The sequence below is a fragment of the Canis aureus genome, chromosome 26 (assembly GCF_053574225.1).
Source record: "Canis aureus isolate CA01 chromosome 26, VMU_Caureus_v.1.0, whole genome shotgun sequence".
In the NCBI taxonomy this organism is placed as follows: Eukaryota; Metazoa; Chordata; class Mammalia; order Carnivora; family Canidae; genus Canis; species Canis aureus.
This window is the reverse complement of record NC_135636.1, coordinates 28,024,719-28,050,610: the sequence shown is the minus strand read 5'-3', so window position 1 is coordinate 28,050,610 and position 25,892 is coordinate 28,024,719. Positions and strand designations below refer to the sequence as shown.

At 49.2% G+C, this 25,892-nt stretch overlaps 1 protein-coding gene across 1 annotated transcript; it reads right to left on the bottom strand.

The window, feature by feature from the left end:
* Window positions 1-2,554: 2,554 nt before the first annotated feature.
* Window positions 2,555-21,794, bottom strand: LOC144298921 (uncharacterized). The gene is made up of 14 exons (XM_077874107.1): window positions 21,686-21,794; window positions 20,389-20,605; window positions 18,962-19,066; window positions 17,753-17,884; window positions 16,950-17,034; window positions 16,789-16,852; window positions 16,331-16,506; window positions 15,307-15,489; window positions 11,844-11,996; window positions 10,602-10,669; window positions 10,313-10,358; window positions 7,935-7,998; window positions 5,018-5,097; window positions 2,555-2,878 (listed from the first exon to the last, which is right to left on the bottom strand). Exons 1-14 carry the CDS (start codon window positions 21,792-21,794, stop codon window positions 2,846-2,848), a joined length of 1,515 nt encoding a protein of 504 aa, XP_077730233.1. The 3' UTR covers window positions 2,555-2,845.
* Window positions 21,795-25,892: the final 4,098 nt, after the last annotated feature.

Genomic DNA, 25,892 nt, shown 5'->3' with positions numbered 1-25,892 from the left:
AGGTTTTGTTTACTTTAAGGTATCACGTAAAAGAGTTCTTTGCTCTAATAAATGGATAAGGATTATTTCTCCTTGGAATATATCTTTATACAAATGGAAGATCTGGAGTCCTTGGCCCTACCTACCCTCTGGTTTCTAGCAGTAGTGTGTCCTCAGATGGAAGCAGGGCCTGAATTAGGGGTGATGAGTTCATCCGTCTACCACACATCCTTCCTTTCATTCATCTCTCCATTCATGTATTCGTCAAATATTTATTAAGCACCTACTATGTACCAAGCCCAGGAATGCATCAATGAGCCATGGTCTCTCCTCTCATAATTTGTAGTCAGAGAGACAGACACAGAAGAAGTAAACAGACCATTCAATAAAATAATGACAAGTTGTGCTAAGTGTTTTGAAAGAAAGTTTGAGATGCGAGTAGTGGAGGGCCTCTTAGATAAGGTGATCTTTTTTTAAAAAAGATTTTATTTATTTATTTATTTAAGAGAGAGAGAGAGAGCGAGCTTGAGCCAGAGAGCACGAGCAGGGGGAGCAGGAGAGGGAGAAGTAGAGGGACAGGGAGAAGCAGGCAGAGAGCCCAAAGTGGGGTTCAATCCCAGGACTCTGGGATCATGAACTGAGCCAAAGGCAGACACTTAACCCACCAAGCTACTCAGTTGCCCCAGATGAAGTGATTTCTTAGTTGATCTAAAGGATGAGAAGATACTATCCCACGCAGGGTGAGGGAAAGAAGGAGAGGGAGTGGCTTTCACAAGCCTTGCAGTAGGGATCAATCCCGTGGGGAGCAAGTCAAGGCCAGTGTGCCTGACTAGGGAGGGCAAGGGGGTGGCAGGGAGGCAACTAGAGACCAGTAGAGGCAGAGGCTGGGGGCTGTGGTAAAGACGGTGGATTTTCTTCTGCGTTGGATGGGAGGCCATTGGAGGGTTTTCATCAGGGAGTGATATGATTTGACTTATGTTTTGAAAAGTCTTTTCTGGCTGCTATATTATAATCCAGGTGAGAGACAATGGGTGCCTTGTCCATGTGGTATTGCTGATGGATGTGAGAGTCATTTACAAAGTAGGGCAACAGGATTGAAATGGGTATTGGACGAGGTGTGGAGGAGGCAGAGCCTTCAGCTGGGGAGTAGGGGTGCCTTGCTGCCAGTGGGGAAGAGTGAGAGCCTTCTGTGTCCTCCCTTCTAGGCTCCTTTCTTACTTCTGAGGAACTTCCCCCCGTTGATTCTTTTAAGTAATCTCTACACCCAACATGGGGCTCGAACTCACCACTCTGAGATCGAGAGTGGAGGAGCATGGTCAACCAACCAGGTGCCCCTTCTTCTATTCTTTAGGTTACTATCCTAGCTGTCAAAACGCCTCCATCCTCTGTTCACTTCCCTTAGCACTTTGCTCCTTGGTTCTTGATGGTTCGTGCACTGGGGCCTCCCTCCTGGGTAGCTCACTGCCTTAACTCCATGGAGCATAGAGGTTCCTCAGACACGTCTGCTTTGCAGGTTAGAAGGTGGAGCTAGAGCAGCAGATCTCTAGCCCCCAGCATTATTCTAATCAGGGCCTCTCTTTGTCATCTGCCTTATGAATCAGGTTTCTTTGCAAGCTTTTATTTGAGGAAATGAATCATTAGCTTTGAAAAACATTTGGAAACTACTTCTTAAAAAGTATATTTCCTTAAAAAGACCTTCAGGAGTGATGCCTTTGGGGAAGACCTTCAGGAGTGATGCCATTAGGCCACCAAGGCAGGTGAATGAGAGAGGTGTTTTGGGCTATTTGCTCCCCAGCTGAGCTAAGAGGCCTGGGATGGAGGTGGGGGCAAAGGGAGGTCTTCTGGGGTAGAAGGAGGAGGATGGTGGTCTTTGGATCTAGTGTGTTGACTTCCAGCACCAAAGGTGGTGTGGGCAACCCTGCTGGGCCAATGGGGGTAATTGCACACCCCATCAGGTGCCACTCAGTGTTATCCTAAGAAGCTAAGGGGTACCAGCTGTCCCTGCCTGCAGACTATAAAGTGAGATGCACCTGTTAGAGTCATGGGAGGGAAATGAAGAGCTTCCGTGGTAGGATAGGGCCTCTCATGCCTGGATAGCTCATTCCTGCTGAGGAGCAGGCCAAGGCTTCCTTGGCTTTCTTCAAGGTCCTAAGGATGCCTCCATTCAGTTATTTTGTACCTACTATGTATCTACCATGCATTAGGCAGTGTGCTCACACATGGGTGGGAAAATTCTGGGTTTAGGATTCAACTCTGCTCGGTGAATATGTCTCCCAGCCCTTGATACACCAACTGCTGAGCCACTCAGGTGTCCCTGGGCCTGAGCTCTTGAAGCTCAAGCTCTCCCTGTGTCTTCTGAGGAGCCTCCCTCCCCTGAGATGCTGAAGACAGAATTCAGAATATCTCCCTGAGGTGCCAAGGACACCCAAGAACTACTAAGGAGAAAAGCCCTTCCTTTTAAACATTTCAGGGTAGCTTTGCCCCCTCCCAGAGTCCCCTAGCAAACTCAGAACCAGACTCCCTTTTTTTTTTTTTAAGATTTTATTTATTTATTCATGAGAGACACACAGAGAGAGAGAGAGAGAGAGAGAGAGAGAGAGAGAGAGGCAGAGACACAGGCAGAAGGAGAAGCAGGCTCCATGCAGGGAGCCCGATGTGGGACTTGATCCTGGGTCTCCAGGATCAGGCCCTGGGATGAAGGCGGTGCTAAACCACTGAGCCACCCGGGCTGCCCCCAGACTCCCTCTTAAACAGAAATCATCTTATTGCAACTGAGATGTTCCACTGTGACTGTGGCCATTCTTGGACTCTCAAGGATCCAGACCACTTGTGGCTGAGGGAGGGACAGGCCTTCAGTAAGAACCGGCTATTCCTCTGGAACGGTCAGGAGCACATAACCCTGTGGATAGAAACAGGTAGACATGCCCTCTCTGTCCTTGCTGCCCACAAAACCAGCTATCCCAGCTCGCCATCTTGAGTAGGGTTGTATGTGTCCTAAGGGTACAGCTACCCCTGTTGGCAAGAAGGCAGAGTCAGGGACAGACTGGACAAGCGGACAGAGTGCAGGGGAAGAAGGATCTTGAGAATGTCTGTGAAGGAAGGAACAGATCAAGCCTTGGAGCTCTTCCTGAAAACCTATCTATCAAGAGTCCTCTACTATTTCTGATGCACTGGGGCTCATCCTGCCATGGTCACCCTGAGGTAAGTTTCTCATCCAGCTAGAGCCTCTACGTGCTCCCACCCACAATGCCCAAACCATGCTACTGGAATCTATCTGTTTCTGTACCTGTTTTTCCACCAGAAGGGGAGCTCTTGAAGGTTTCAGGGACTGGGTCTAACTCCTATCTTTGTCCTAGCATCACTCGGCACATGGCCAGGCACAGAGTGCCAGTGATATGTATTAACAGAATGAACTAGTGACAGTGAATGAATGAGGGAGTGATTAGGGTGGCCATGTAAGGATGTGCAGTTTGTGCACTGCCCAACTCCAGGCGATGTCGTTTCTGTACCATAGTATGAGTGGTGCATTTTGGAGTTGTGTAATACGTAACTGGCACAAATGTACGAGGCAGCCTAGAAGTGAATCAGTGAGTGAGCCTATGAGTCCTCCCACTCTGTCTCCTCTTGTCTCTGTAGGTCTGGTTATGAGAGAGCTGCTGGAGCTGTGTTCTGACTTGGCCATTTTTGGCATTCAGAACTATAGAGGGACCCCTGCCATTCCTGGCCCACTTTGCCAGGTGTTGTGGCATCATTCCTGGAGCAGCCCTGGCCCCTGTATTACCTGTAGTAGCTCATCTTGGGCTGACCGCTCCCTGCCAGGGTCATCCCTGGTTGAGTGGGGCATAGGGTAGGGGTCTGAGGATGGGGTGGGGAAGTAGCACAGGCAAGGATCTGGGGTTTTATGAGACAAACTGCTGCTGCTCTCTCCTGCCTCTGGCACTGTAACTTCTGGTTCTTGAAAGCAGGTTTCTAGTGTCTCCCAAATATCAAGATTGGGAACCAGGCATGAGCTGAGGATCCTGAAGCTCAAATTTTAGGTCTGGGATGGTGGGTCAAGTAGGGCTGAGTGAAATCAGTGGTCCTAGCAGTTCCTTGTGCCTCTGAGGGAAACCCTCACCTCCACTGTCTATCTTTATCTCCATTTTATAGGCAGGGACAACAGGCTGAGGGAAGGGCAGTGGCTTGCCCGATGTCACAGCCAGGAGGTTCCATCTGATTGTCTCTCTGCCCTGACCCTAGAGCCCCTTCAGCACTGCTGTTGAAGTGGGAGTCTTGTTAAGGTGGGAAATGAAGACATGAAGGGCATGTCTTTCCACCATCCCCATCTACTTCTCAGATTAACCTCATGGAGGGATGGAATGAAGGCCAAGGGGGCAAGGTGACTCTGGGGGCAGATTCAGAGCTGGCATTCTTCCTTGGTGGCACCTCTGTGGTTCCTCTGCTAGTTTTCTTGGCCCTCTGCTTGTTGGCTTCATCTTACCTCTGTGGCATTTAGCCAACCTAGTGCCAGCCTGGGTTTCTACCCTCTGATAGTTCACAGAAAGCAGGTGCCAGAGGCAAGAGCCCTGTTCTGGGGGCGGGGGGTTAGTGGGTGGTCCTGGCTAAGGGTAAAGGCTTTAAAATTAGATAAACCCCAATTGGAACCCTGGGCAAATGTCTCTGCCTCTCTGAGCGTCAGTTCCTTCCCTTGTAAAATGGGAGAAATAATAACATCAACTTCATGGAGCTCATTGTGACAACTTCCTGTGTGAGGCATTGAAGCTTTCAGTGAGCCAGTGGCCTGGCTCCCTGAGGGATTCATGGAGCCTCATGGAACCTCAGTTTCTTCATCTATAAATGTGAGCCCTCCTCACATCCAGGAGGGCTATGAGATGGTGAGACTAGGGAAGTAAAGGGCTTGCCACATGCAGTGCCTCCTCTGCCTGAGACTCAGCCTCTACCCCTGCAGGATGAAGACAAGGCACCTGTAGGGGTCCAAGACCCTTCGAGCTCTGACCTCCCATGGGTGTCTCAGGAGGCTCTTTTTCTCAGCATTTACCTTGGAGGGCTCCACGTAGGCCTGGTCAAAGGAGATGCCCTTGACGTTGGGCAGCGGAAGGTCTTGTTCTCCGAGCAGCTCTGTGAGAAGTGTGAGTAGGGGAGAGTTCAGTGCCCTGATGAGTGTGGGGTGGGGCCATGCCAGCTGGCCCCTGGCTGACTGCTCTACTGTCCAGAGCAGAGAAGGGACTTGGCATGGCCCCTTTCTCCTCCCCTTTCTCAGGGGACACTGTCCCTTATCAGGTAACCTCACTCCAGAAAATCAGGTCTCTAAACAGCTACTCTACTCATTTATTCAAAAGCTGCCTTGAGGGCAGCCCCAGTGGCCCAGTGGTTTAGCACCGCTTTCAGCCCAAGGTGTGATCCTGGAGACCTGGGATTGAGTCCCATGTTGGGTTCCCTGCACGGAGCCTGCTTCTCCCTCTGCCTGTGTCTCTGCCTCTTTCTCTCTGTGTCTGTGATGAATAAATAAATAAAATCTTAAAAAAAAAAAAACCAAAAAACTGCCTTGAGGGAATTTCTTCTTGGAAAATTTCAGTAACTATGAACACATTCTTGTGGAGATATTCTTAGCAGCATTTTAAGGAATGTTCGGTTTGTTGAAAGCATCTTAGGATTCTATTAATGAATTTCATTCTTCTCATTTAATTGAGGAAAACAACTGAAACAATGTGCTCCTGAAAATGCTAGAATGTTGGCAGAAACAAAATGTCTCAGAAAAAGATTAGGAACAAGTCAGTATAAACTGAAAAATCAGCCTTAAAACACTAGGAACTTGGTTATATAATAAGAAAATATCCATTAAATATATTAAAGAAAATATTAGTCAATATACTCATTTATCAAATATATGAAAGGTAATCCTTAGAGTAAATTTTTGGTAAGTTGGTAAATGGTAAACTTGGAGAATTGGTCATTTTGTAAATTGAGTTTCAAAGAATTAACCATTTGGCCAGTTGATTTTTGGCAAACTGAATTTCTGAGATTTGACTTTGAGGGCCTGGTATGGGCCCCTCCTGCCCCAAATTTTGCACTGACCAGCCCTTACCGCTCCCCCCCCTCCCAGGCTCCCCACCATCACTCTGGGCTCAGGGGAGGGTCTCATACCCCCTTGCTGGCCCTTTGTGTCATTCCAGCCCAGTTAGGTGAGAGGCAGGGTGGAGGAAGAGTGACAGGTGCCTCTGGTCTCCCATCTGGCCTGTGATTTGCAGAGGCCTTGTCACCAGCCTTCTAACTCCTCCTCATTGCAATCCTTTCTCTGTGTTGGGACCAGATGACCCTGCCTGCATCAGAGGCTTCTGTGAATCTCTTCCCTGCCAATTTTCTCACTCTTAGGCTGCTTCTTACAGGCAGTTCTCCTATATTTCCTTCAGTGGCTTTGGCCCTGCTCCTTTCTTCCTTGTGGGGGAGCTTGGACAGGACCCCAGTGTGAATGGCACCTTCTAACATTGTACAACCGACTGGCCTGGGTGTTCAGAACCTGCAAGACTATCTAGGCTTCATGAACCCAGACCTAGCTCCTGGGTTATCTCTTGACTCTCACCATAGCTCTCTTTGGTCGAGGATCTAAGATACACTTATTGAATAAGCTGCTTGTGGTAGGCACTGGCCAGGTGAGGTTGTATCCTTGCTTACCTACACTCTTTTTCTGGCTGCCTTGCTGGGCCTTTCATCACCACTGTTCACCACCTCCAACTGGTCCCCCTTCTTGAACACAGATTTACTTACTTTATGCCCAGAACTTTTCCTGGCTATTGAGGGCCACAGAATGATGCCAAACCCTTCAACCCAACCAGAATTTGAGTTCCTGCCTGCATCTCTAGCCTCACTCTGCAGTCCTAACAGGAGTCTTCAAGTTGGAGTGTAGAGAGATGCCCCTATAAGGGGGAAAAAAAGCCACAGTTCTGGGCTCAGCTCTGCCAGACTTGCTGTGTGACCTTGGATAAATCATTTAATTTCAGTGAGCCCATTTGAAAAAGGAGGAAGCTGAGCCAGATGATTTCTCAAAGGTGAGTAAGGTCTGAGCTGGTTATCCTGTATGTACTCCTGGAGTGTCTCCTGGATGGGAGGCACTGGACGGGGTGTGGGGAGACAATGAAAAGCAGACAGGGTCCTCACCCTTGGGCAGCTTACCATTTGTTTAAGGTAATGGGCGTTGACCAAATAATCATGTAAGTAGGTGGGCAATTGTTGCATAGACTGTGTCAGGGGAGGGAGAACAGTGAGTTCTATGGAGCAGAGGAACCTGACTAGGCTCCACACTCCCTTAGAACTCACTTCCCACTTCCTAGGGTCATCTCCCTCACATCTACCTGCAGTCTGTTATCTCAGGATCTGCTTCTGAGGGAGCTGGAACAAAGACAGTGCTGTTTTGTTGCTGATAGCTAAATATAGATGTGATGTCTCAAAAAAATTCAGCTTTAGAGTGTCTCTCTAAGATACAAAACATCTACCCTATTGGCAACGTTTGACTGAGCTGAGTGTTAGCTGCCCACTTACAGCAGTGCATGTTTGCTGTCGGCCCCACCTGACCTGCTTCCTTTGGGAATGGTACCTCCCTGGACCCTGAAAGCACTGGAGTTGTGAACTGTGGTCTCCACCATCTCTAAGGCCCCTACCTGTTCTCACTTTCCAAGATGCCAATCCCCTAAGAAGCCTTCCTGGCCACGCATCCCACTTCTGAGCTCCTCTCAGCACAAGCTGACTGGGCAAAGAACAAGGGCCCTTCCCACCCCGCTATCTGCCACACTCCAAATTTCAGTGTCTACCCTGCCTCCATCTGCCTTGCCTGTGGGCAGTTCTTGACCAACTCTAGGGGACAAGGCAGAAACCAGCTGTCCACGCAGAGCTTTGGACACAGTTGATGCTGTTCCAAGCTGCATGGTATATGGGCATGGGGAGAAATATGGGGGGCTCACCATTGTGATGGGGCAAAAATATCCTGTTCAGAAGCTCTAAGAGAAAGGCCTCCAAACGTTTTTCCTACAACAGATGAAAAAAGAACAGGAAGGTCACTTTGCTGGGTTGGCAGATTCTGATCATGGGAATTGGGCACCTCCACACTACAGGTGCCCAAAGGAGATCAGAAATAGTCCTGGGGGCTCCATTTATAAAGGGCATTGGAGCCAGCTGACCGGAGAATGAAGGGCCTGGGGCAAGTTGAGGGACCTGACAAAGAGTTACCCTCACTCTAGGTCACAGGGGCTATCTTCATATCTGTAGAATGGCCCAGGGGGAGAGCAAATAGGTTGGGCCAGAGGAAACCCCAGGACCAGAGCTTCACAGGGACCAACTTTGGGTCAGTCCGAGGAGGAGCTCTCCAATGCTTAGACCAGTTTGGTAATGGGGCAGGAATTTTCTCATTGAGATAGCAAGCCTCCTGTTACCTGGGATGTTTAAGAGTTTCAAGAGGTTGATCAGGGCTGCCCCAACCCATTTGGACAGATTGGAAAAAGACTTCCCTTTTTAAAGACATTCTTATCTCATGTACTGGGAGACTGTTACAAACATATTTGTATCTGTATTATCTATGATGTCAGTGGCTTGTACAGTGCATGACCTGTGCAACCATATACAGCAGCCCTGGTCTGGATGACTGCCCTCTGATGATGTCTTAGAAGGGACATTGACCTGGGAAGATAATCTTTAGGACATTTCATGCCTGGGATCCTATGCAAGTAAGGCCAGAGCAAGGTCTCATATAGCAGGGCTGATAATTTTGAAGTATTTCCCAGTAACATGTTCTTGTTCAGTCCTTTCATCTTGTTGTTTTTCCATCTTGCAGCCTTCTCCTATTAAAGCCTAGAGAATGAGGTTCATAGTCTTGTGGAAGTGGAGGATGGTGGGATATCCCCAGGGTGGGGCAAAAGGGGAGTTACTTTAGGGGGCCTCCCTCAGACAGGCAGGGGCAGTGAAAAACTTTCAGTGTAGGAGCAAGAACAGTGCTTGAAGGAAGAGACCGTGTGTTCCACCTGTGGACTCATTGACAAGTGGGGCCAGTGTCCCAAGGGTGAGGAGGGACCAGACTCATCACACTAAGCAGAAACTCCTGTCTGCCACATGGGGTGCAGATGGCTGAGGTGGCTCAGGACACTATGCTGGGAGGCCATGGGCGTGGAAACCCAGAAAGGGGGTGCAAACTGAATGTTCTCCCGAAGGAGGCATTCAACTTGTAGAGAAGGAGGTGTTCCATCATCCTGCACACCTCTCTCACTTCTTCCCCACATCCAATGCAGCAGGAAATCCTGTCAGCTCTATGTTCAGAATGTGTCTTGCACCTGGCCACTCCTACCCCCCACCCCACTGCCACCTGCCACCATCCTGTCCAAGCCTCATCAAGCCTCTGCATTGTTCTACCAGCCTGCTCAGTGGCCTTCCTGCCTCTGCTCCAGCCCTCTCCAGTCTGCTACTTCTGTCCTCAGAACCTTGCATCAACTTTTATCTTACTCAGGAAGATCCAGCCCCCCTCCCCACCCCAGTAGGCCACGTTCACTCTCTGACCTCCCCTCCCACTCTCTGATCCAGCCATCCTGGCCCCCTCACTGTTCCCTGAACCATCAGACACACCCTTGCCTTGGGGCTTGGGTCCCCTCTTCCCCATAACCCCATAGCTCTCTCCCATCAAGTCCTCCAGTCTTCACTCAAACACTTTTCTTTTTTTTTTAAGTTTATTTATGATAGTCACACAGAGAGAGAGAGAGAGAGAGAGAGAAAGAGAGGCAGAGACATAGGCAGAGGGAGAAGCAGGCTCCATACACCGGGAGCCTGACGTGGATTCGATCCCTGGTCTCCAGGATCGCACCCTGGGCCAAAGGCAGGCGCCAAACCGCTGCGCCACCCAGGGATCCCAAACACTTACCTTTTCAATGAGACCTTCCCCCCATCTTCCTTTTAAGTATTACCTTCACCTGCACTCCTGATCCCCTGCCCCCTCTTCTACTTTTCCTAGCATTATCACCTGATTCCATACTATATCGTTTACCTTACTGTGTGTATTGTTCATTATCTGACCTTATCCTGCTAGATTTTGAGTTCCACGAGGACAGAATCCTTTGCTTTGTTCACTGACATATCCCAAATACCTAACACAAGGCTGGGCACCTAGTAGGTATTTGTTAAGTGTATGAAAGAGTGAAGTGGACAAGTTCTGGAGGCTACCCTGACCCCATAGGGTGTGGGACTCCAGGGCAAGGTAAGATCAGTGATAGAGAGTGAAGCTTTCACCTTCCTAAATCAGGGACCTGCTGACGGGTCCTTCAGAACCATGGAGAGAGGCCAGAGGTAAGGGGAGACTCACCTGCTTTGCAAGGCCAGCAGGGTAAGGGCCCAGGGTGACAGCAGTGCTACCAGAGAAAAGAGATCATCACCCTTTCAGGTCATGGCAGCTGCTTGAGGGTGCAGCACTCAGTGACCTTCCAACACAACACCCCCTCCCTCCTTTTCTTCCTCCCTCCTCATACACCACTTTGTGCATGCTGACAGTGGGCATGGAAATGCACCCTGGACCACATTCCTGCCCCCTACTCCCCCATCTCTCTGTCAGTCCTCTTATTTCTTCTGAACATCCAAAACCAGAAGAACATTACCTGTTTGGCGTGAACTGGAGTTTTAATTCCTGATTTCTTGAGGAAAATACAGCCTTTGAAAGGAGATTCTGTGGGAATTGAAATTAGATCAGAAGAGGATAGGAGTTTATATTCCAGCTAGAGGGATTCCCTTCACCCTGGCCACCATGAGTGCTTGTGAGAGGGCTGGTCCCTCTCATGTGCTCCTTTCCCTCCACCTCAACTGCGGGTCATCTGTGTTCAGATCATGCCTGTGTGGGTGTTACCATGGGAGAGACACTGATGATGCTGGTGCTCGCAGAAACCAGGGAAGGCTGGGGCTGAGTATGAGGCTCAGCCCAGTGGATTGAAAACTTTTTGCAATGAGTTACTTGGCCATAGCATCACTATTGATGGAAGCCAGAGGACTCTGGTTTTGAGGGGGTTGTCTATGGGCTTCCATAATTCACACAGTCACCTTGTAGACCAGAAATATGACTTTTTACTACCAGTCAGAGATGACCAATTTCTTCTTTTTTAAAGTTTTAATTTACTTATTTAAGTAATCTCTACACTCAACATGGGGCTTGAACTCAAAACCCTGAGATCAAGAGTTGTATGCTTTTCCAACTGAGCCAGGTAAGTGCCCCAGAGATGACCAATTTCTTGACCACAGAGTCATGCTAACTAAGATCCCAAGGTCCTATGTATACATTGGATGCTGTTGGGCTCACCTGTGGTGGAGCAACCCTCTGGTCCTCCTTGTCTGAGGTACCTTCCCAATTTTAAGGTCTGTGGAATGGGAAATGGGAATCCCAAGGGGGCTCAGAATAAAGAGGTGGAGACTTTGGAGGAAGCTGTATTTCCCCAGAAATAGAGTAGAGAACACAGACATGCTGAGCCCCTTATGAACTGTTTTCTCTGATCTTTCTCCTCAGTTTGTGGACAAGGGCTTCCAATGCAGCCATGTCCAGGGAAGACAGTCAGAAGACTTGACAAGTACCTGCAAGGCACTGAGCAGAGGTTGTCAGAGGCCAACCCCTTAGTTGCTGAGGAGGTCCTTGGGGGAATACTGGAAGCTGAATTCAGGGGAGCAGGTGCTCAATTCTAATGTTCTGACAACAGGCATAGCTATTTGGGTGTGGACCGATCAAATATTAGCAGGTGATAGGGCACTGAGGTCTGGCAGTGAGGTCCGCCGCTGCCTCAGTCAGCTGGCCCTGGAGGTGCCCCCAAGTAGACCCAGGCCTTCCTGAGGAACAAAGAATTTCAAGGCTTACTCACCCAGGAAACTGAGACAGAGGAAGTGTTGCTAGGCGCCAGCAGCATCAGCGAGCCTGGCTGGGTGATGGTGGCGGTGTGGCCGTCAATGTGGACAGTGGGAGGGTCGGGAGTGCTGATGGTCAGTCTCACATTTCCTCTGGACTGATTAGGAGTCTGAATGAAGTTAAAGCAGAAAAGGTGCAGACAGATGAGAGGATGGAGTTCCTTAACTCCCAGCTTGGAGGAATCGGAACAGGATCATCTAAGGTGTCAGTGTCTCCGAGGTGGTATTAGCTCTGCTGCAACTTGCTGCATGGCCTTGGAAAGTTTACTTAACCTCTCTAAGCTCCTTTAAGGTAAGATCACACTCTCCTGTCCTTGGGCATGTATAGCAAGAAAGGACATAGAGTTTGGAGCCAGAATCCCCACTCCACCACTTGTAGGCTGTGTGGCCTGAGACAAGTTGCTTTACCTCTCTGTTTTCACACTTGTAAAATAAGGATAATCCTTCCTACTCCATAAGGTTGTTATGTGGATTGGATGAATTCAGTCATGTAGAGTGCTTAGGATAGAGCCCAGCAGCTCGTAATGCTACTGTTATCTGCTGCTCTCGTTTGTTCATCAGGTGCCATATTCTAATAGCCTTTGGAGAGAGGGCACTGAGCATGGATTCTGGAGTCCAGGACTGGCTTTAAATCCCGGTTCTGCCGTTTACTGAGCAGTGTGAGCTTGGGCAACTGAATTCATCTTGCCATGCCTCAGTTTGCTCATATATGAAAATGGGATGAAGCATGAGGTGTCTCAGATTATGTTGATATAGGTGGAGGGGCCTGGCACATAGTCACTGCTCACTATTGTCTCACATGTGCACATCTGTCTGCCTCAGTAGGTGTGCTTTAGCATGGTCAGGGACCTGTTCAAGAGTGAGTAATAACGCTAGCACCCTGGCCATGGTCCCTGGGCAGGGTGATGAGCAAAGTGCCTCGCTCGAATCAACTCCTCTAACCTCATGGCACCTGTGACGTAAGTGCAGTGAATTTTGGAGCTCACAGTAGGTAACTCTGGCCAGATGGAACATGCTTATGTGACCCAACCCTGCCCCCATCCCAGACTCTTCCCTGAGATCCTGGCTGTGGTGCTGGAGGGGAAGGAAGATGGTAACACACCCACTGGGGGCCCAGGCTCCAGCTCTTCCAGTGACAACAGCTGAATGAGTTTGGCAGCTTGGAAAAAGAGCAAAATGGGTGGCTTTTAGAATCTTGTAGATCTGTTCTGAGCAGCTTCAGGGTAGGGGTGTCAATGGGATTCAATGAAGTATATATAATTGCTTTCAACTGAATGCACTACCTGCACATTAGTCATTGTCAACATGGGAGGAACCATTCACCTGGTTTCTCACCATGATATATCTGGAAATGTTAACATTTTGTTGTTTCAGTGATTTCCTCCTCCCAATTTTTACTGTGAAAATTCCTACATATGCAGCAAAATTGAAAGAATTTTATAGGAACATTTGTATACTTAACACCTAGATTCTTCAATAAACATTTCCTATACTTTCATTATCACACTTTTATCCATCTATCCATACTCCATTGGTTTTTGAAAATCATAAATCATGATAAAAAATAAAAAATGTGTAAAGTAAGAAGTACAAGTCTACCCCAACACCTCTTCCCCTTTTACTCCAAATCCTATTTTCAGGGTAACTACTGTTGGCATTTTGGAGTATATCCTGTTCTCTACACACATTTAAGCATGCATAGATGAGAACATTTTTTTTAAGATTTTATTTTTTAAAAATTTATTCATGAGAGAGAGAGGCAGAGACACAGGCAGAGGGAGAAGCAGGCTCCATGCAGGGAGCTCCACGTGGGACGTGATCCCAGAACTCTGGGATCACGCCCTGAGCTGAAGGCAGACGCTCAACTGCTGAGCCACCCAGGTGTCCCAGATGAGAACATTCTAATCATGGTCATTTTTCTCTCAATATCAGTATATATAGAACAACCTAAGTCTTTTTAACACTTGCATAGTGTTCTACCTTATATGACCATAACTAGCTCATTTTACCAATTTCTTATTGATGGCCACCTAGGTTAACTTTATTTTTCACTCTGTAGCAAGTGAAGGTATAAAGAGCACCCTTGCACAAATACCTTTGCCCACTGGTGTAAGAATTTCTGTAGACATGGAATTACCGTGTTCACTTAACCGTCACAGAGTTGCCACACCTGTGTGGGAAGGAGGGAACAGCATGGGGAGCCTGGCTCCACTCCTGATCCCACCTGGTGGGTCACCTTGGGCAAGTCACTTTCCCTATGTGGGCCTTTGTGTCTTCATGTAAAAATTGAAGCAGTAACATTGTATCTTTGGATATGGGTCTTAGGATTTTGTATTTCCATGTTTATGGAGTACCTACTGGATGCTGTAGACATAGTATACCATCCATAGTTCCTGTCCTCAAAGTGGGGGAGACAGTGAACACGGAGAGTTAAATAAGTAAACACAAATACACCTACATGTATGTGTATGAGTATACATATGACTTTGGATATACAACATTACTCACACACACACATAGTGTGATCAGTGTTTTGAAGGGAAAGGGACAGAAAGAAAAAGAGAGAGGAAGTGGGGGGAGACGGGGAGGCTTATTTTAGGTATTTAGATGCGTTAGTCAAGGAGGGGCTCTCTGAGGAGATGATGTTTACACTGAGACCAACAGCGGCAGGAAGAATGTTCCAGGCAGAGAGACCAGCACATACAAAGGCCCTGAAGTGGGTACCAGCCCTGTGTGGCTGGAGTGAAGTGGGTAAGGAGACAGAGCTGGAGAGGCTGGCGGGGAATTACAGGGAGGAGAGTGGGTTTCATTCAGTGTGGTGAGGAGCTGCTAGAAGCAACAATGTACTTGGATTTCTCCCTCATTTGATCCCGTCATTGACCCTGGGCACTTGCTCTTCTTGCAGACCTCTATGTATGTACCTCCTTGTCAGCATTCAGGCCACCTCCCCGGAGACGTCTTCACTGACTGCAGCACCCCAGGTAGCCCTGTCATCTCCACTAGTCACTTGCTGATCCATTGCTCTTATTACAAATAAGATAAATTATTTTATTTATCTGACTGTTTTCTTGTTCAGTTTCTGTTCTCCTCCTTGACTTTGAGCTCTGCAAGGGCAGGGACCCTGGGTGCACGGGGCCTGGCACATAGTAGGCTTTCAATTAATATTTGTGGCATGAATGAATGGATAAGTGTTATGGAGAGAGAAAAAATAAATGGACCTGGATGTTCAAGGAAATCTTCCTAGAGGATGGGACTTATATGCTGGGTTCTGAAAGCTGAATAGGAGTTCTCCAGGGAGGTCCAAAGAGAAGTGACTTACCTAGGTCTACCCAGAAAGGCACTTCTGCCAGCTGGGCCTTAGTTTCTTCATATGAAAAGTAGAGCAATAATGTCATGTACTCCCCTTTCCTGAGTACTCACTTTGGAGTCCTGGGGGTCCACACGGATCTCCTTGCTGGTGTAGAGGCAGGATAGGATATCATTGTAGGTTTCTAGCCCAAAAGCCAGGTCTGCCATGCTGCCTTGGGCTAATTTTGGAAGAGGTTGGGGGGTCAGGAGGGCAGGCCTTCGGGGTCTGTGGTCGGGGCTGCAGGGCGTCACAAGCTTCAGAAAAGAAGGGGAAATTCAGGGCAACAGTTCCTCTGGCCAGCAACTGGTTACAGCTGTAACCGATATCAAGGGCTCATTGTGTGCTAGGCAGTGCTGAACACACCTGCACAATCTCATTTCAACCTTACAAGGGTGCCATGAGATGGGAACTATCACTGTCCTCGTTTGACAAATGAGGAAACTGAAACCCAGAGGGGTAAAGTGACTTACTCAAGGTCCTACACATGGTCAGAGGTGGAGCTGGGTTTTGAACCCAGGAATTCTCCCCTTGCTTCTCCCTTATCTGATTCTATTCCCTTCTCTGTGCCTTTGTGAACAGTGCCTCCTGCCCATCCACTCAAATCCTTCCTGTCCACTTGACCCCCCTCCAGACCCTCCCGTGGGGAAGAGGAAGTGAACAGGAATTGGGCAGCCAGCCTCATCCCTTCTCTACACCTCAGTTTCCCATCTGAGGGGTCCCTTCCAGCTGGGTGTTATGCATGATTCTGCACCCCTGAACTGCCCCACCTACCCTCTTGTTGGAGCCTGCTCCCTGCTCATGGACACGCAGCCTTATGGCTACTCCTGCTGTCCAGGAGTGAGGAGGGACTCTCTGGGCTCAGCATCAGCCCCCGAGGGCAGGGGCCTGCCAGGTGTCCCCTTCATTCTCCTTCCTTCTCTCTCTCCTCCTCTTTTTCCTGCCACCTCCTTTTACCTGCTCTTCCTCCTTCTCCTCTTTATGCCTCCTATCCAGAGAAGCCCCGCCTCACTTTCCTCTTTGCCCATCCTCCCCCAGGCCAGTTGCTGTCCCCAGAGGGTCTGCCCTGGCTGGCAGGAGGAAAGGGGAGTGGCTTACTCGGACTTTCATCAGGATGGCTTCTTCTGTGAACTCCGTGGTGGTGACGTAGTACTGGAAGTCTTCTGGGCCTGAGATGGTTGGGGCTGCAATGATACCAGGACTCAGCTTCCCCTGGGGAAGGGTGGAAGGGTGTGGGGAGGCAGCGAGGGAGGGGAGAAATTTGTTCTCCTTCTCTGTGTAGCTCGAACATCCTCATGGGTTAGGTCTGTGCTTCTTGTGACAATGAACATTTATTGAGCAACAACTCTGTGCCAGGTTATGTGTGTTATTACAACAGTGTGATCTACTTTGTATGCCTAGGATTAGTCCCATTTTACAGATGGAAACAGGCTCCAGGGGAAATGACTTCCCAAGGTCATAAGGCATAGTGCCCTTTCTCGCCCCCACTAGAAAGTAGGCTCCCTGCGGATAGGCTTTGTTTGGTTTCTGTTGTATTCTCAGAGCCTAGAACATACGTAGAGTGATATGCAGCAGGCCTTCCAGCAGTGAGTTGAGTAGAGTCGTGGCCAGGGGGCACACCTGCAGGGAAGGTATGATGGGGTCCTTGTCAGGTTGGGGGGCTCTCCCTTGGGGTCACACCCTTCTTCCAGGAGGCAGAGGAGGATAAACAACATACTATCTTCTGCAGGAGGAAGGGCAATGCCTCATCCAGGACACTTGTCACCAACTCCAGAGCTTCGTTCACCAGAAGGGGGTCCATCCTAGTGATGGGGGGGGAGCAGGTGGGGTCTGAGACACCAGGGAAGGGGAAACTGAGGCCAGGGGAAGGAGTCCATGGTATTGTTTGGGAACTCTAGAGTGGCTGCTTCCTTCCTGGTATCTCTTTTCTTCTCTTCCACCCCTATCCTTTCCTTTTCTGTTTTATTCCCTTCATGCCTTTACTCTCTTTCTCTATGACTTCTTCCTCTTCTTTATTTCTTCCTGATTGTCCCTCCCAGTGTCTATCTCTTTATTTCCTCTCTGATAAAGATCTCTGGGGTTTTTCAAGGAGGGAGAGTCAGGGAAGGCTTCTGGGAGGAGGTGGTTTTGTGCTAAGGTTATCTCAGCACCAGGGTTAGGCCATCTTTTCCCCATAGGCACCCCGTGCTGGCTGGGTTTTGTGGGCAATCCCATTTTACTGGTGAGGAAACAGGCTCTAGAAGTCAAATAGCTTGTACAGGGCTCCTGAGATAGGAAGCAGCCACGCTGAGATTTGACCTGGGTGCATGCCCACGCTCAGCCATGGCATTCCATGTGGAGGGAGGAAATGCTGATGGATGGGGTGTGCAGCTTGTAGCCATGGAGATGGTCCTATCCCTGATGCCCTGGGTCACTGAGAATGAGTCTGGCAAGAGGCAGCCCCAGCAGTGAGTGTCAGTGAACGGCAGGGCAGCAGGAGCAGTACAGGAAGTGGGGGCATGGGTGTGGGCAGGTACTCACTGCTCCAGAACCTTGATGCTTAGGTATCCTGGTGGGGTGTGGCACTCCTCGAAGACCACCTTGGTCTTGTTCCCCGTATGTTCCAGCCGTACCCCAATGCGAATGTTCTTGATGACTTTGAGCCGCAGTATCCTGTAGGGGCAGTATGTCTAGGCAGGCTGCAAGCCACAGCCCAGTGTGGAGGCCAGAAGTCATAGGCTGGTGGCCTGCAGCTGCCTGCAGGGCTTATGAAAAACTAGGAGAGGTCATTAAAGATATAGATCTCATACTTTGGAAAATCTGAGAGATCTGACAATACCCGCTCACATCCTTGCAGTGGGGCAATCACCTGGGGCTGATGGTGACCTCGAGGTGGGCCACAGGTACTCCAGGTGCTCCAGTCCCCACTAGGCCACAGGTCAAACTGTGTGTTTATTGCACATCACCACAAGGGTGATGACACATTTATCATATAGGAGAGAAATATTTCTCTGTGTCCACATCTCTATCAAAAGAAATATTTCTTTGTGCTCACTTGTCTATTAAAAAGGGAAGCTAGACCAAGAAGTCTACATTTTATAAGAAAATGAGGAGTGGACATATTCCTAAAGGGCATTTAAGAAGATTTGTTTCATGTGTAGTCACCACCCGAAGCACTCCCTCTGTTGCTGCTGCTTGCAACCCCAGGTCAGCATCATCACCCACAGCTTAGTGGGTGATCCGAGCTCTCAGGACGGCAGTGAATGCTCACAACAGCCAAGTGCAGGAGTGGACTGGATCATACACCCATTTTGTAGATGTGGAACTGGGGCCCAGGGAGCAGATGCCCTTTTCAAGTTGCCTGGATGGTGAGTGGGAGTGCAGTCCAGTTATGCCATACACTAAGGTGCTTGCACCAGACCCTCCTCAGATCATCCTGTTAATGTGTCTGCCTGTCACTCAGAGTGGCACATGTTCCCTGATGTGGGGGTCAGAGGGTTTTATCCAGTCTCTGCTGCTGACTCACTGTATGATCCTGGGCAGGTCCCTCTCCCACTCTGTACCTTGGGTTCCCCATTAGTAAAAATGAGTTGGAAACATGCCCAAGTGGCAAGAATTATTATGACCCTTCTGGTGACATAGGCAGGAAGCTTTGTGTAGCCCTGCATGGCTGCCTCTTGAGTCATAGCAATTAGGGGTTGGCCTGCCTGGCTCTGAGGAAGGTTGGGAGGGTGAACCCAGTGTACTCACTCCTGGAGCGAGAGGTATAGTTTGCTTCGCAATGTGACCTGCAGCAGGCTGTCACTCAGGATTTGCAGGGTAACCTCAGGTCCTTTGACATCTTCTATGACCAACCTGTGAGAGGTTTGGGGGGTGTTGGTATGGCCTGGTAAGGCCACTGTTGTTCTGTAGAGTGTGTGTATCTTGGTTGGTTGGAATAAGGGTGGACCCCAAGGGGAGTCTGAACAGTTTTGGGACAACCCTATCCCTGATCCCCAGCCCAGATGAAGAACAATGGGGCTGTAGTTCCAGCCTCCAAACCTTGAACACCTGGCTGAGTCCCTTCCCTTCTTTTGGCCTCAGTATCACCCTCTACAAAATGGGGAGAATATAGTGGACAGGCTGTCTATATGCATTGAGACTGCCTGAATTCAAGTATAGGCATTCTGCAAGAGGGAAGCAAGCAAGCGTCAGAGAAAGCAAGGTGGCTGGTGATCCCAACCGCCATCCCAACCGCCATCCGTGGAGGGGCCATCTGCCCTGCCAAGGGTTCTGGAGGGAGGACATGAGCCTTCTACTCCCCTCAGTGATGTCAGTTCCCAGCATCTCCCTGAGCTGAGAGGAGCCCAGAGCCCTTTTTGAACATTAGATACAAGCTGGCGAGTCATCTGGTACCCACTAGAATGGGCAGCAAAATGTCCCAAATTAGGAGAGAGGCGTGGGTGCAGCCGTGCCCACACCTTGGTCTTGGACTTTCAGCCTCTAGAACTGTGACACAATGAATTCCTGTTGTTTAAGGCACAGTTTGTGGTACTTCATTATGGCAGCCCTAACAACCTATACAATCAGAAAACCTAGATTTTGATTAAAATCCCTTGATTTGGGGATCCCTGGGTGGCTCAGTGGTTTAGTGCCTGCCTTCGGCCCAGGGCATGATCCTGGAGTCCCAGGATGGAGTCCTGCGTCGGGCTCCCTGCATGGAGTCTGCTTCTCCCTCTGCCTATATCTCTGCCTCTCTCTCTCCCTCCCTGCCTCCTTCTCTCTCTCTCTCTCTCTCTTTCTCTATCTCTTTCTCTCTCTCTCTCTCCGTGTGTCTCTCATGAATAAATAAATAAAATCTAAAAAAAAAAAAAACCAAACCCTTAATTTTTAAATATTGGCAATTCATTAAAATGGTTTTAATTTTTTAAAATGGAAATACTTAAAAAACACTATGCAAGTTTGCAATACCCAGGTATAGGCTGAATGTAGAGGTCTGGAGGGCCACCAGGCTGACATCCTTGATTTAGACTGTGCTTTGTTCCTTGGACAGTTATAAGTGGCTCGGAGAGATTTAGAACGCTAAAGATGCACTTGCTGAGTGCTTTCCAGGCTATAGAGAACCTCCAAGGACACCTGCCCGAAACGGCTGAGCCTGAAGGGGGAGGAAAGGCCAGAGGCAGCCTCTGCAGACTCACCCGCCTGCCTGGAGCAGCTCCCTCAGTAGTGGGAGGCTCTTCCCCGAGAGCAGGTCCCCGACCAGTGACAGATCAAGCCCACTGCTCTTCTTGGAGAGGCCTTCTCTTACGAAGGGCAGGTGGTCTAGGATGGCGACACCTTCACTTGTGGCCCCCGTCACAGGAATCCTGGCCAGGCGGTCCAGGACGTGGTATTCGGAGAACAGGTCTGAAATGTCTGAGGACACAAGCCTCTCCTCAAGGTGGGGCTTACCTTTCATTTAGTCATTCAGCAAATGCCCACTAGCACCAGCTCAGAGTCAGCAATTTAGATTTAGCAGCAGGTACTTATTAAGTGCACACACTGTTTTGGGCTCAGGGAACAGGAGCAGTGGGCTGCCTGGGCCTATAGAGTGTACATGTTAGTGGGAGAGACAGACAAGAACTGAGCACTCAGATAAGCAAACAAGGTAATTTTTGAAAGTAAATAAGTGCTTCAAAGAAAATAAGATGGAGCTGAGTTAGAACATGACTGGGGTGAGGTCTACATTAGATAGAGTTGTCAGAGAAAGCCTCTCTGAGAAGGAGGAATTTGAGCTGAGACCTGAATAAAGTGAAGGAATCCATTATTGCAAGATCAGGGAGGAGAGCAATGTAGGTAGAGGGAACAGTATGTGCAAAGGCCCTGAGGTGGTAATGAGTCTGGTGAATTTATGGAACTGAAAGTTCAGTAAGACTAGACAGTGGTGAATGGGGTAGGAAGTGGATGGGCAATAAGGAGTTCATCGTCAAGAGGGAGAGAGACAAACAGACAGATAGACAGGGTACTATAATACATCAGGTCATGTAGATGAGGCTTCACCAAAGGGGTGTGGGAGCCCAGATGAAGGACTCCTTCTGCCTGGGAAAACTGGGATGGACTGTTAGAGCTGTTAGAGCTTTGCCTTAAAGGATGAGTCAGACAGAATTCACTATGTTGGGAAGGAGAGAAAGAGAGTTGTAGGTGGAAGAAATAGCACAGGAAGAGAAAGAGGCTGGGAAGGATAAGAGGTCAGGGCAGGTGGCAGTGGAAGAGACAGGGAATGCAGGGTCTTGAATGCCAAGATGAGGAGCCTGGAGCTTCTTCTGAGGGCACTAAGGAACCAAGCAAGTGTTAGAGCAGGTGAAGAATGAGGTCAGGTCTGGGTGAAGGAAGGCAAATTCTGCTTCTGGTGATGGGGAGGCCAGAAAACAAAGCCTTGGGGAAGGAAGTGGTACCTTCTCCCATTCCTGCCCTTCCCTGAGATCTATCTCCTGAAGACCACTCCTTAAATTTTACCTGTTTCCAGCTGATTCTTGCTGATTCGCAGGAAGAGCTGGTGCTGGGCTTCCCCTTGAGCCTGGGGCAACAGCCCCCAGCATAGCAGTAACCCCCAGAACAGCAGCATCCTCCCAGTCAGGACCTGTGGACATAGAGCTAGGAACCCCAGTAGCCACCTCCATGTCCCCACTGGGGACCCGTTGTCTAGGGTCTCCTAGCTCTGCCTCCCCCAGAACCTCTGTCTAACTTTCCTCTCCTTGCCTTCCTCCCTAGGTCCAGATCTGCGTGTCCTGGTACACAGGCTATACTTCTCACCACCTCACACTAGTGCTTTTGTTTCCTTCTTCCAGGAATGCCCTTCCCCATTGTGTGGACTGTTTTCAAATCCAGGCTCTGTTACTTCTTGACTGTGTGACCCTGAACAACTTACATGACCTCTCTGTACTTCAGTGTTCTCATCTGTAAAGTGGAGATAAACATAGGTTGTTGTGAGGAATACATTCAACAGTACGTGCAGAGCACTCAGCAAGCAGTGTGCTCAGCACCTGTTAATGTGGCTGGGTGACACTGTGAGGTGTCAGAAGATGTACTACTCCCTTTGAACTATGGAGGTTTCTGGATCTTGGGGGAGGACAAGGGATGAAGGTCCTGGGGTAGGTATTAGACTGGCTGGGCTGGGCATCACAGGGAGGGGCTGGAAGCCACAGCTCTTTGCCAGCTCTAGTAGGGAACTATTTCAATATTTCAGCCAGGATATTCGTACAGGTTCTTATCAGCTGAACTTCAGCTCTGCCCAGATGAAATGCCCCAGTGACCAAAGGACATAGGCAGGGAGCCCTCCAAGTGGGCAGTCTCTGGAACTACGAGGCAGAGACCAGCTGGGATGCAGACCTCTTCAGCATTCGCAGGGCACACTGAGGAGCCACCACTGCACCTCCCATGCCACTCCCATGAAATAGCCACCGGGAGGGTAAATGCTGCCCTCAGAGAAGGACAGGAGGCTCCCCAGAGGCTGAGACTATTCTGAAGTACCTGAGAAAATCCTGGTAATGCCTTGAATTAGTAGTATCCAGTCCTATGTTGCTTGGTGGCATAGTAGCTCAAAACAGTGATTACTTTGGGTAATAATAAAATGTATTTATTCATTTGTATATGTGAGTTTTGGACAGGAAAATTTGTTCTTGTGGCATTAAATATTCACATTTTTGCTTCCAGGCTGGTCTGAAATTCACCCCGATTCATCCTACCAGGGTTTAGTCAGTTCCTATTTTGGCATTTTTCTCAACCAGTTCACCCAAGTTGGCCTCTCCTCCCTTCCTGCCCTCCATACATCACACCGTCTCCCAGCTCTCTCCCCCTCTTGCCTTAAATCATCCATACCAGCCCTAACATCTGCTTGAGTGCTTACTATGGGGCAGGTACCATGCCGAGAACATTGTAAAGCTTCATCACTGAGTCCTCACCACAATGGTCTGGGATCATGGATTGCAAGTCCAATTTACAGATGACAAAACAGGCTCAGAGTGGAGAAATGAATCGCCCAAGGTCACACAGGTGGCAGAGCTTGGATTCCAACCATTAAGGACCTGTGCACCACTTCACATTATCATAGGTGCTCCAAGAGCATTTGAGAAGTGCCCTCCTTGTCCTTACCTCTCTAATAACAGGATTGCCCGGAATCTCCTTGGTCTCTGTCTCCAGCCTCCCAGAAAGGCACAATTTTTATAACCTGAGCTCTGAAGCCCGGCTGGGTGGGGCCAGGGCTGTGATCAGAGGAGCTGTTCAGTGGAGGAAGGAGTCCTCTTGGCATCAGGCGGCAGAGGGGCTTCTGGCCAAAACTGATAGCGCTCATCATTGAGGCCTGGCGGGCAGGCACTGGGCCCGGGGCCTACAGACCTCAGGGGAGGAGGGGTAGGAGAGTGGGGGCTCTGCGGGTTTGGGGGTGGGCCCTTTCCCTTAGAAATGACATCAGAGCTGTGGAGCCTGGGGCGGGGACTTCAGCTCTTGGGAGGGGCCCGAGGAAGCTGCCGATACAGGGATACAGGATGTGGCAGTCACAGAACCTAAGTGAGTAAGGGAGTGTGTTGGGGTGTGTGTGTGGAAGACAGCAGACGTGTGGGAGAGCCAGCCCTTTCATTACATCGTTCTGTGCCATGCCTCTGCAGCCAGACAGGCCTGGGTTCAAATCACCACTGTCACTCAGTAGCTGTGTAGCTGTGGGCAAGTTTTTCTTCTGAGCCTCACTTTTGACATCTATAAAATGGGACTAATAAATCTACATACTTTTTTTGGTATTTGCGAAGATTCATTGAGGGAACTCATGTAGATGTCAGCAGCATAGGGCCTGAACCATAGGAAGGGTTCAAAAAAGTTACTTATTTTAATTTCCATCTTAGAGGGAGAAAATTGAGGCTTAGAGAGGTTAAGTGATTTGCTCAAGGTTGCACAGCATGTCCACCATGGCAAAAGTAGGATTTGAAATCTGGGCCCAGAGCAGGTACTGGCTACCTAGTGAAAGGGAAATTCAGTATGCAAAGGTCCTCTTACGTGGAAATCCTGGTGCCACCATTGTGAGTGGGCACAGCTGGCCATGTCAGCATGGACTCCTTCATTAACTGCTGCCATGGTCATCTGAATGGCACTTGTATTCATCTCTAGGTAGCTTTTAGATTTTCTAAGGATTCTCCCTGATTAACTCTCTTCCCATTGACAACTCAGAGGCATGGTCAGGGCAGGTGTTAAACTCTAGTCTTCAGCTGGACACTCAGGGCAGAGGGGCTGGTGGTGGAAGAATGGGTTCTGGGAGGCAGCAGCTGCCTGGGAAATGCAAGGTCGATGTTAGATAGTTCTGAAGTTCTCGCTTTGGCTAATGTCAAAAGCAAATAGCTAGAGTTAGTATGATTCAGTGGCATATTTTCAATGGGATGTACCTATTCTAAAATCTCAGTCATGAAATCATGGACTTTTTGGTTGGAAGATGCCTTTTTTTTTTTTTTTTTTTTTAAGATTATTTGAGCTGGGAAGAGAGGCAGAGGGAGAGGGAGAGAGAATCCCAAGCAGACTCCACGCTGAGCATAGAGCTGGACTCAGGGCTCAATCCCACAACCCTAGATCACAACCTGAGCTGAAATCCAGTGTCGGATGTTTAACTGACTGGGCCACCTAGGAGTCCCTGGAAGATGCTTTCAAAGTTGGTGGATGCCCCTCATCTCTGTTGATAGTGTCTCAACATTACTGCCAAGTTTCTGTGCTCCTTCTGCCTGGAGCACAGAAAGGCTCTGGGGCAATTTCCTCCTCTGAGTCACTGGGGCCTGGAGCAGGATGTTGGTGGAAGCATGTAGCTCTCCCTTCTCTTCCCAAATCTGGCCTCTCTAAACTGGACAGGAGGGAAGAATTTGGCTGGAGCCCTGTGGGTTGTCTGTTTACCTCATTGACTAATCTCTGCTGAGAAATGAGGAGTTTCTGGAGGGTCTCCTTCATGAAAGGGAAGCTGTGGGAAAGACATAGAGAGGTACGAGACACCAGGATAGTCTGTCTCTGAGCCTCAGTTTATTGATCTGTAAAATGGGAATGTTAATCTCGCAGGAAGTGCACTAAGTACTAAACTATGCCAGGGACTGAGTGGCTGTCAGAGACTAGAGGCTGTTTAGCTGTCACTGGTATTTTGAGGGGTAAGAAAGTGGGCCACCGTCCTGCCAAGGATTCAGGTGGGAGGCTGGGACAAAGGAGTGAGGCTTGGGTTCCCATCATCTCACTGGCTGTGTGCTACTTGATCTCATCTGTAAGACAGAGACAGTAATAATTCCTTTGGGGCAGGATAACTGACTGAGATATCACTTGGTGTTTTTTATTTGCTGCTGCTGCTAAGACTCAGAAGGAGGCAGAGTTTTCCCTTCCCTAGCCCAGGAAGGCGGTGGAGTCTTGGAGCTTCTGGTCTGAGGGTTCTTGCCTTAGGGGTGCATTGAGGGCGGTTGCGTTTTGGGGCCCAAACAGAAGGAGGCTGGTGCAGAAGACAGCCTTTCTCCTCTTTATGGGAAGTGGAGAAGGGGGAGAGGTGATGAAGGAGCACAAAGTGGAGGGAGGTGGTATGGGCTAGTGGTTGGGGGCTGGTTGGTGGTCATGTTGAGTTGTCAGAGTCTCGGTCTCTTCATTTGTCATGTGGGGCTGCCAGAGGCTGCGGGGAAGCCTGGACGGGGGAAGTCTGTGACACCCTTAGCACCATACC

Bases quoted from the DNA above. Each gene is read 5' to 3' on its own strand.
- LOC144298921 (XM_077874107.1), bottom strand. From the start codon at position 21,794: ATGCTGCTGTTCTGGGGGTTACTGCTATGCTGGGGGCTGTTGCCCCAG. The intron at 10,359-10,601 runs GTAATGTTCTTC...TTTCTCTGGTAG, and splicing joins CTCCAGTTCACGCCAAACAG to CACTGCTGTCACCCTGGGCC. The intron at 5,098-7,934 runs GTGAGCCCCCCA...CACTTCTCACAG, and splicing joins ATTTTTGCCCCATCACAATG to AGCTGCTCGGAGAACAAGAC.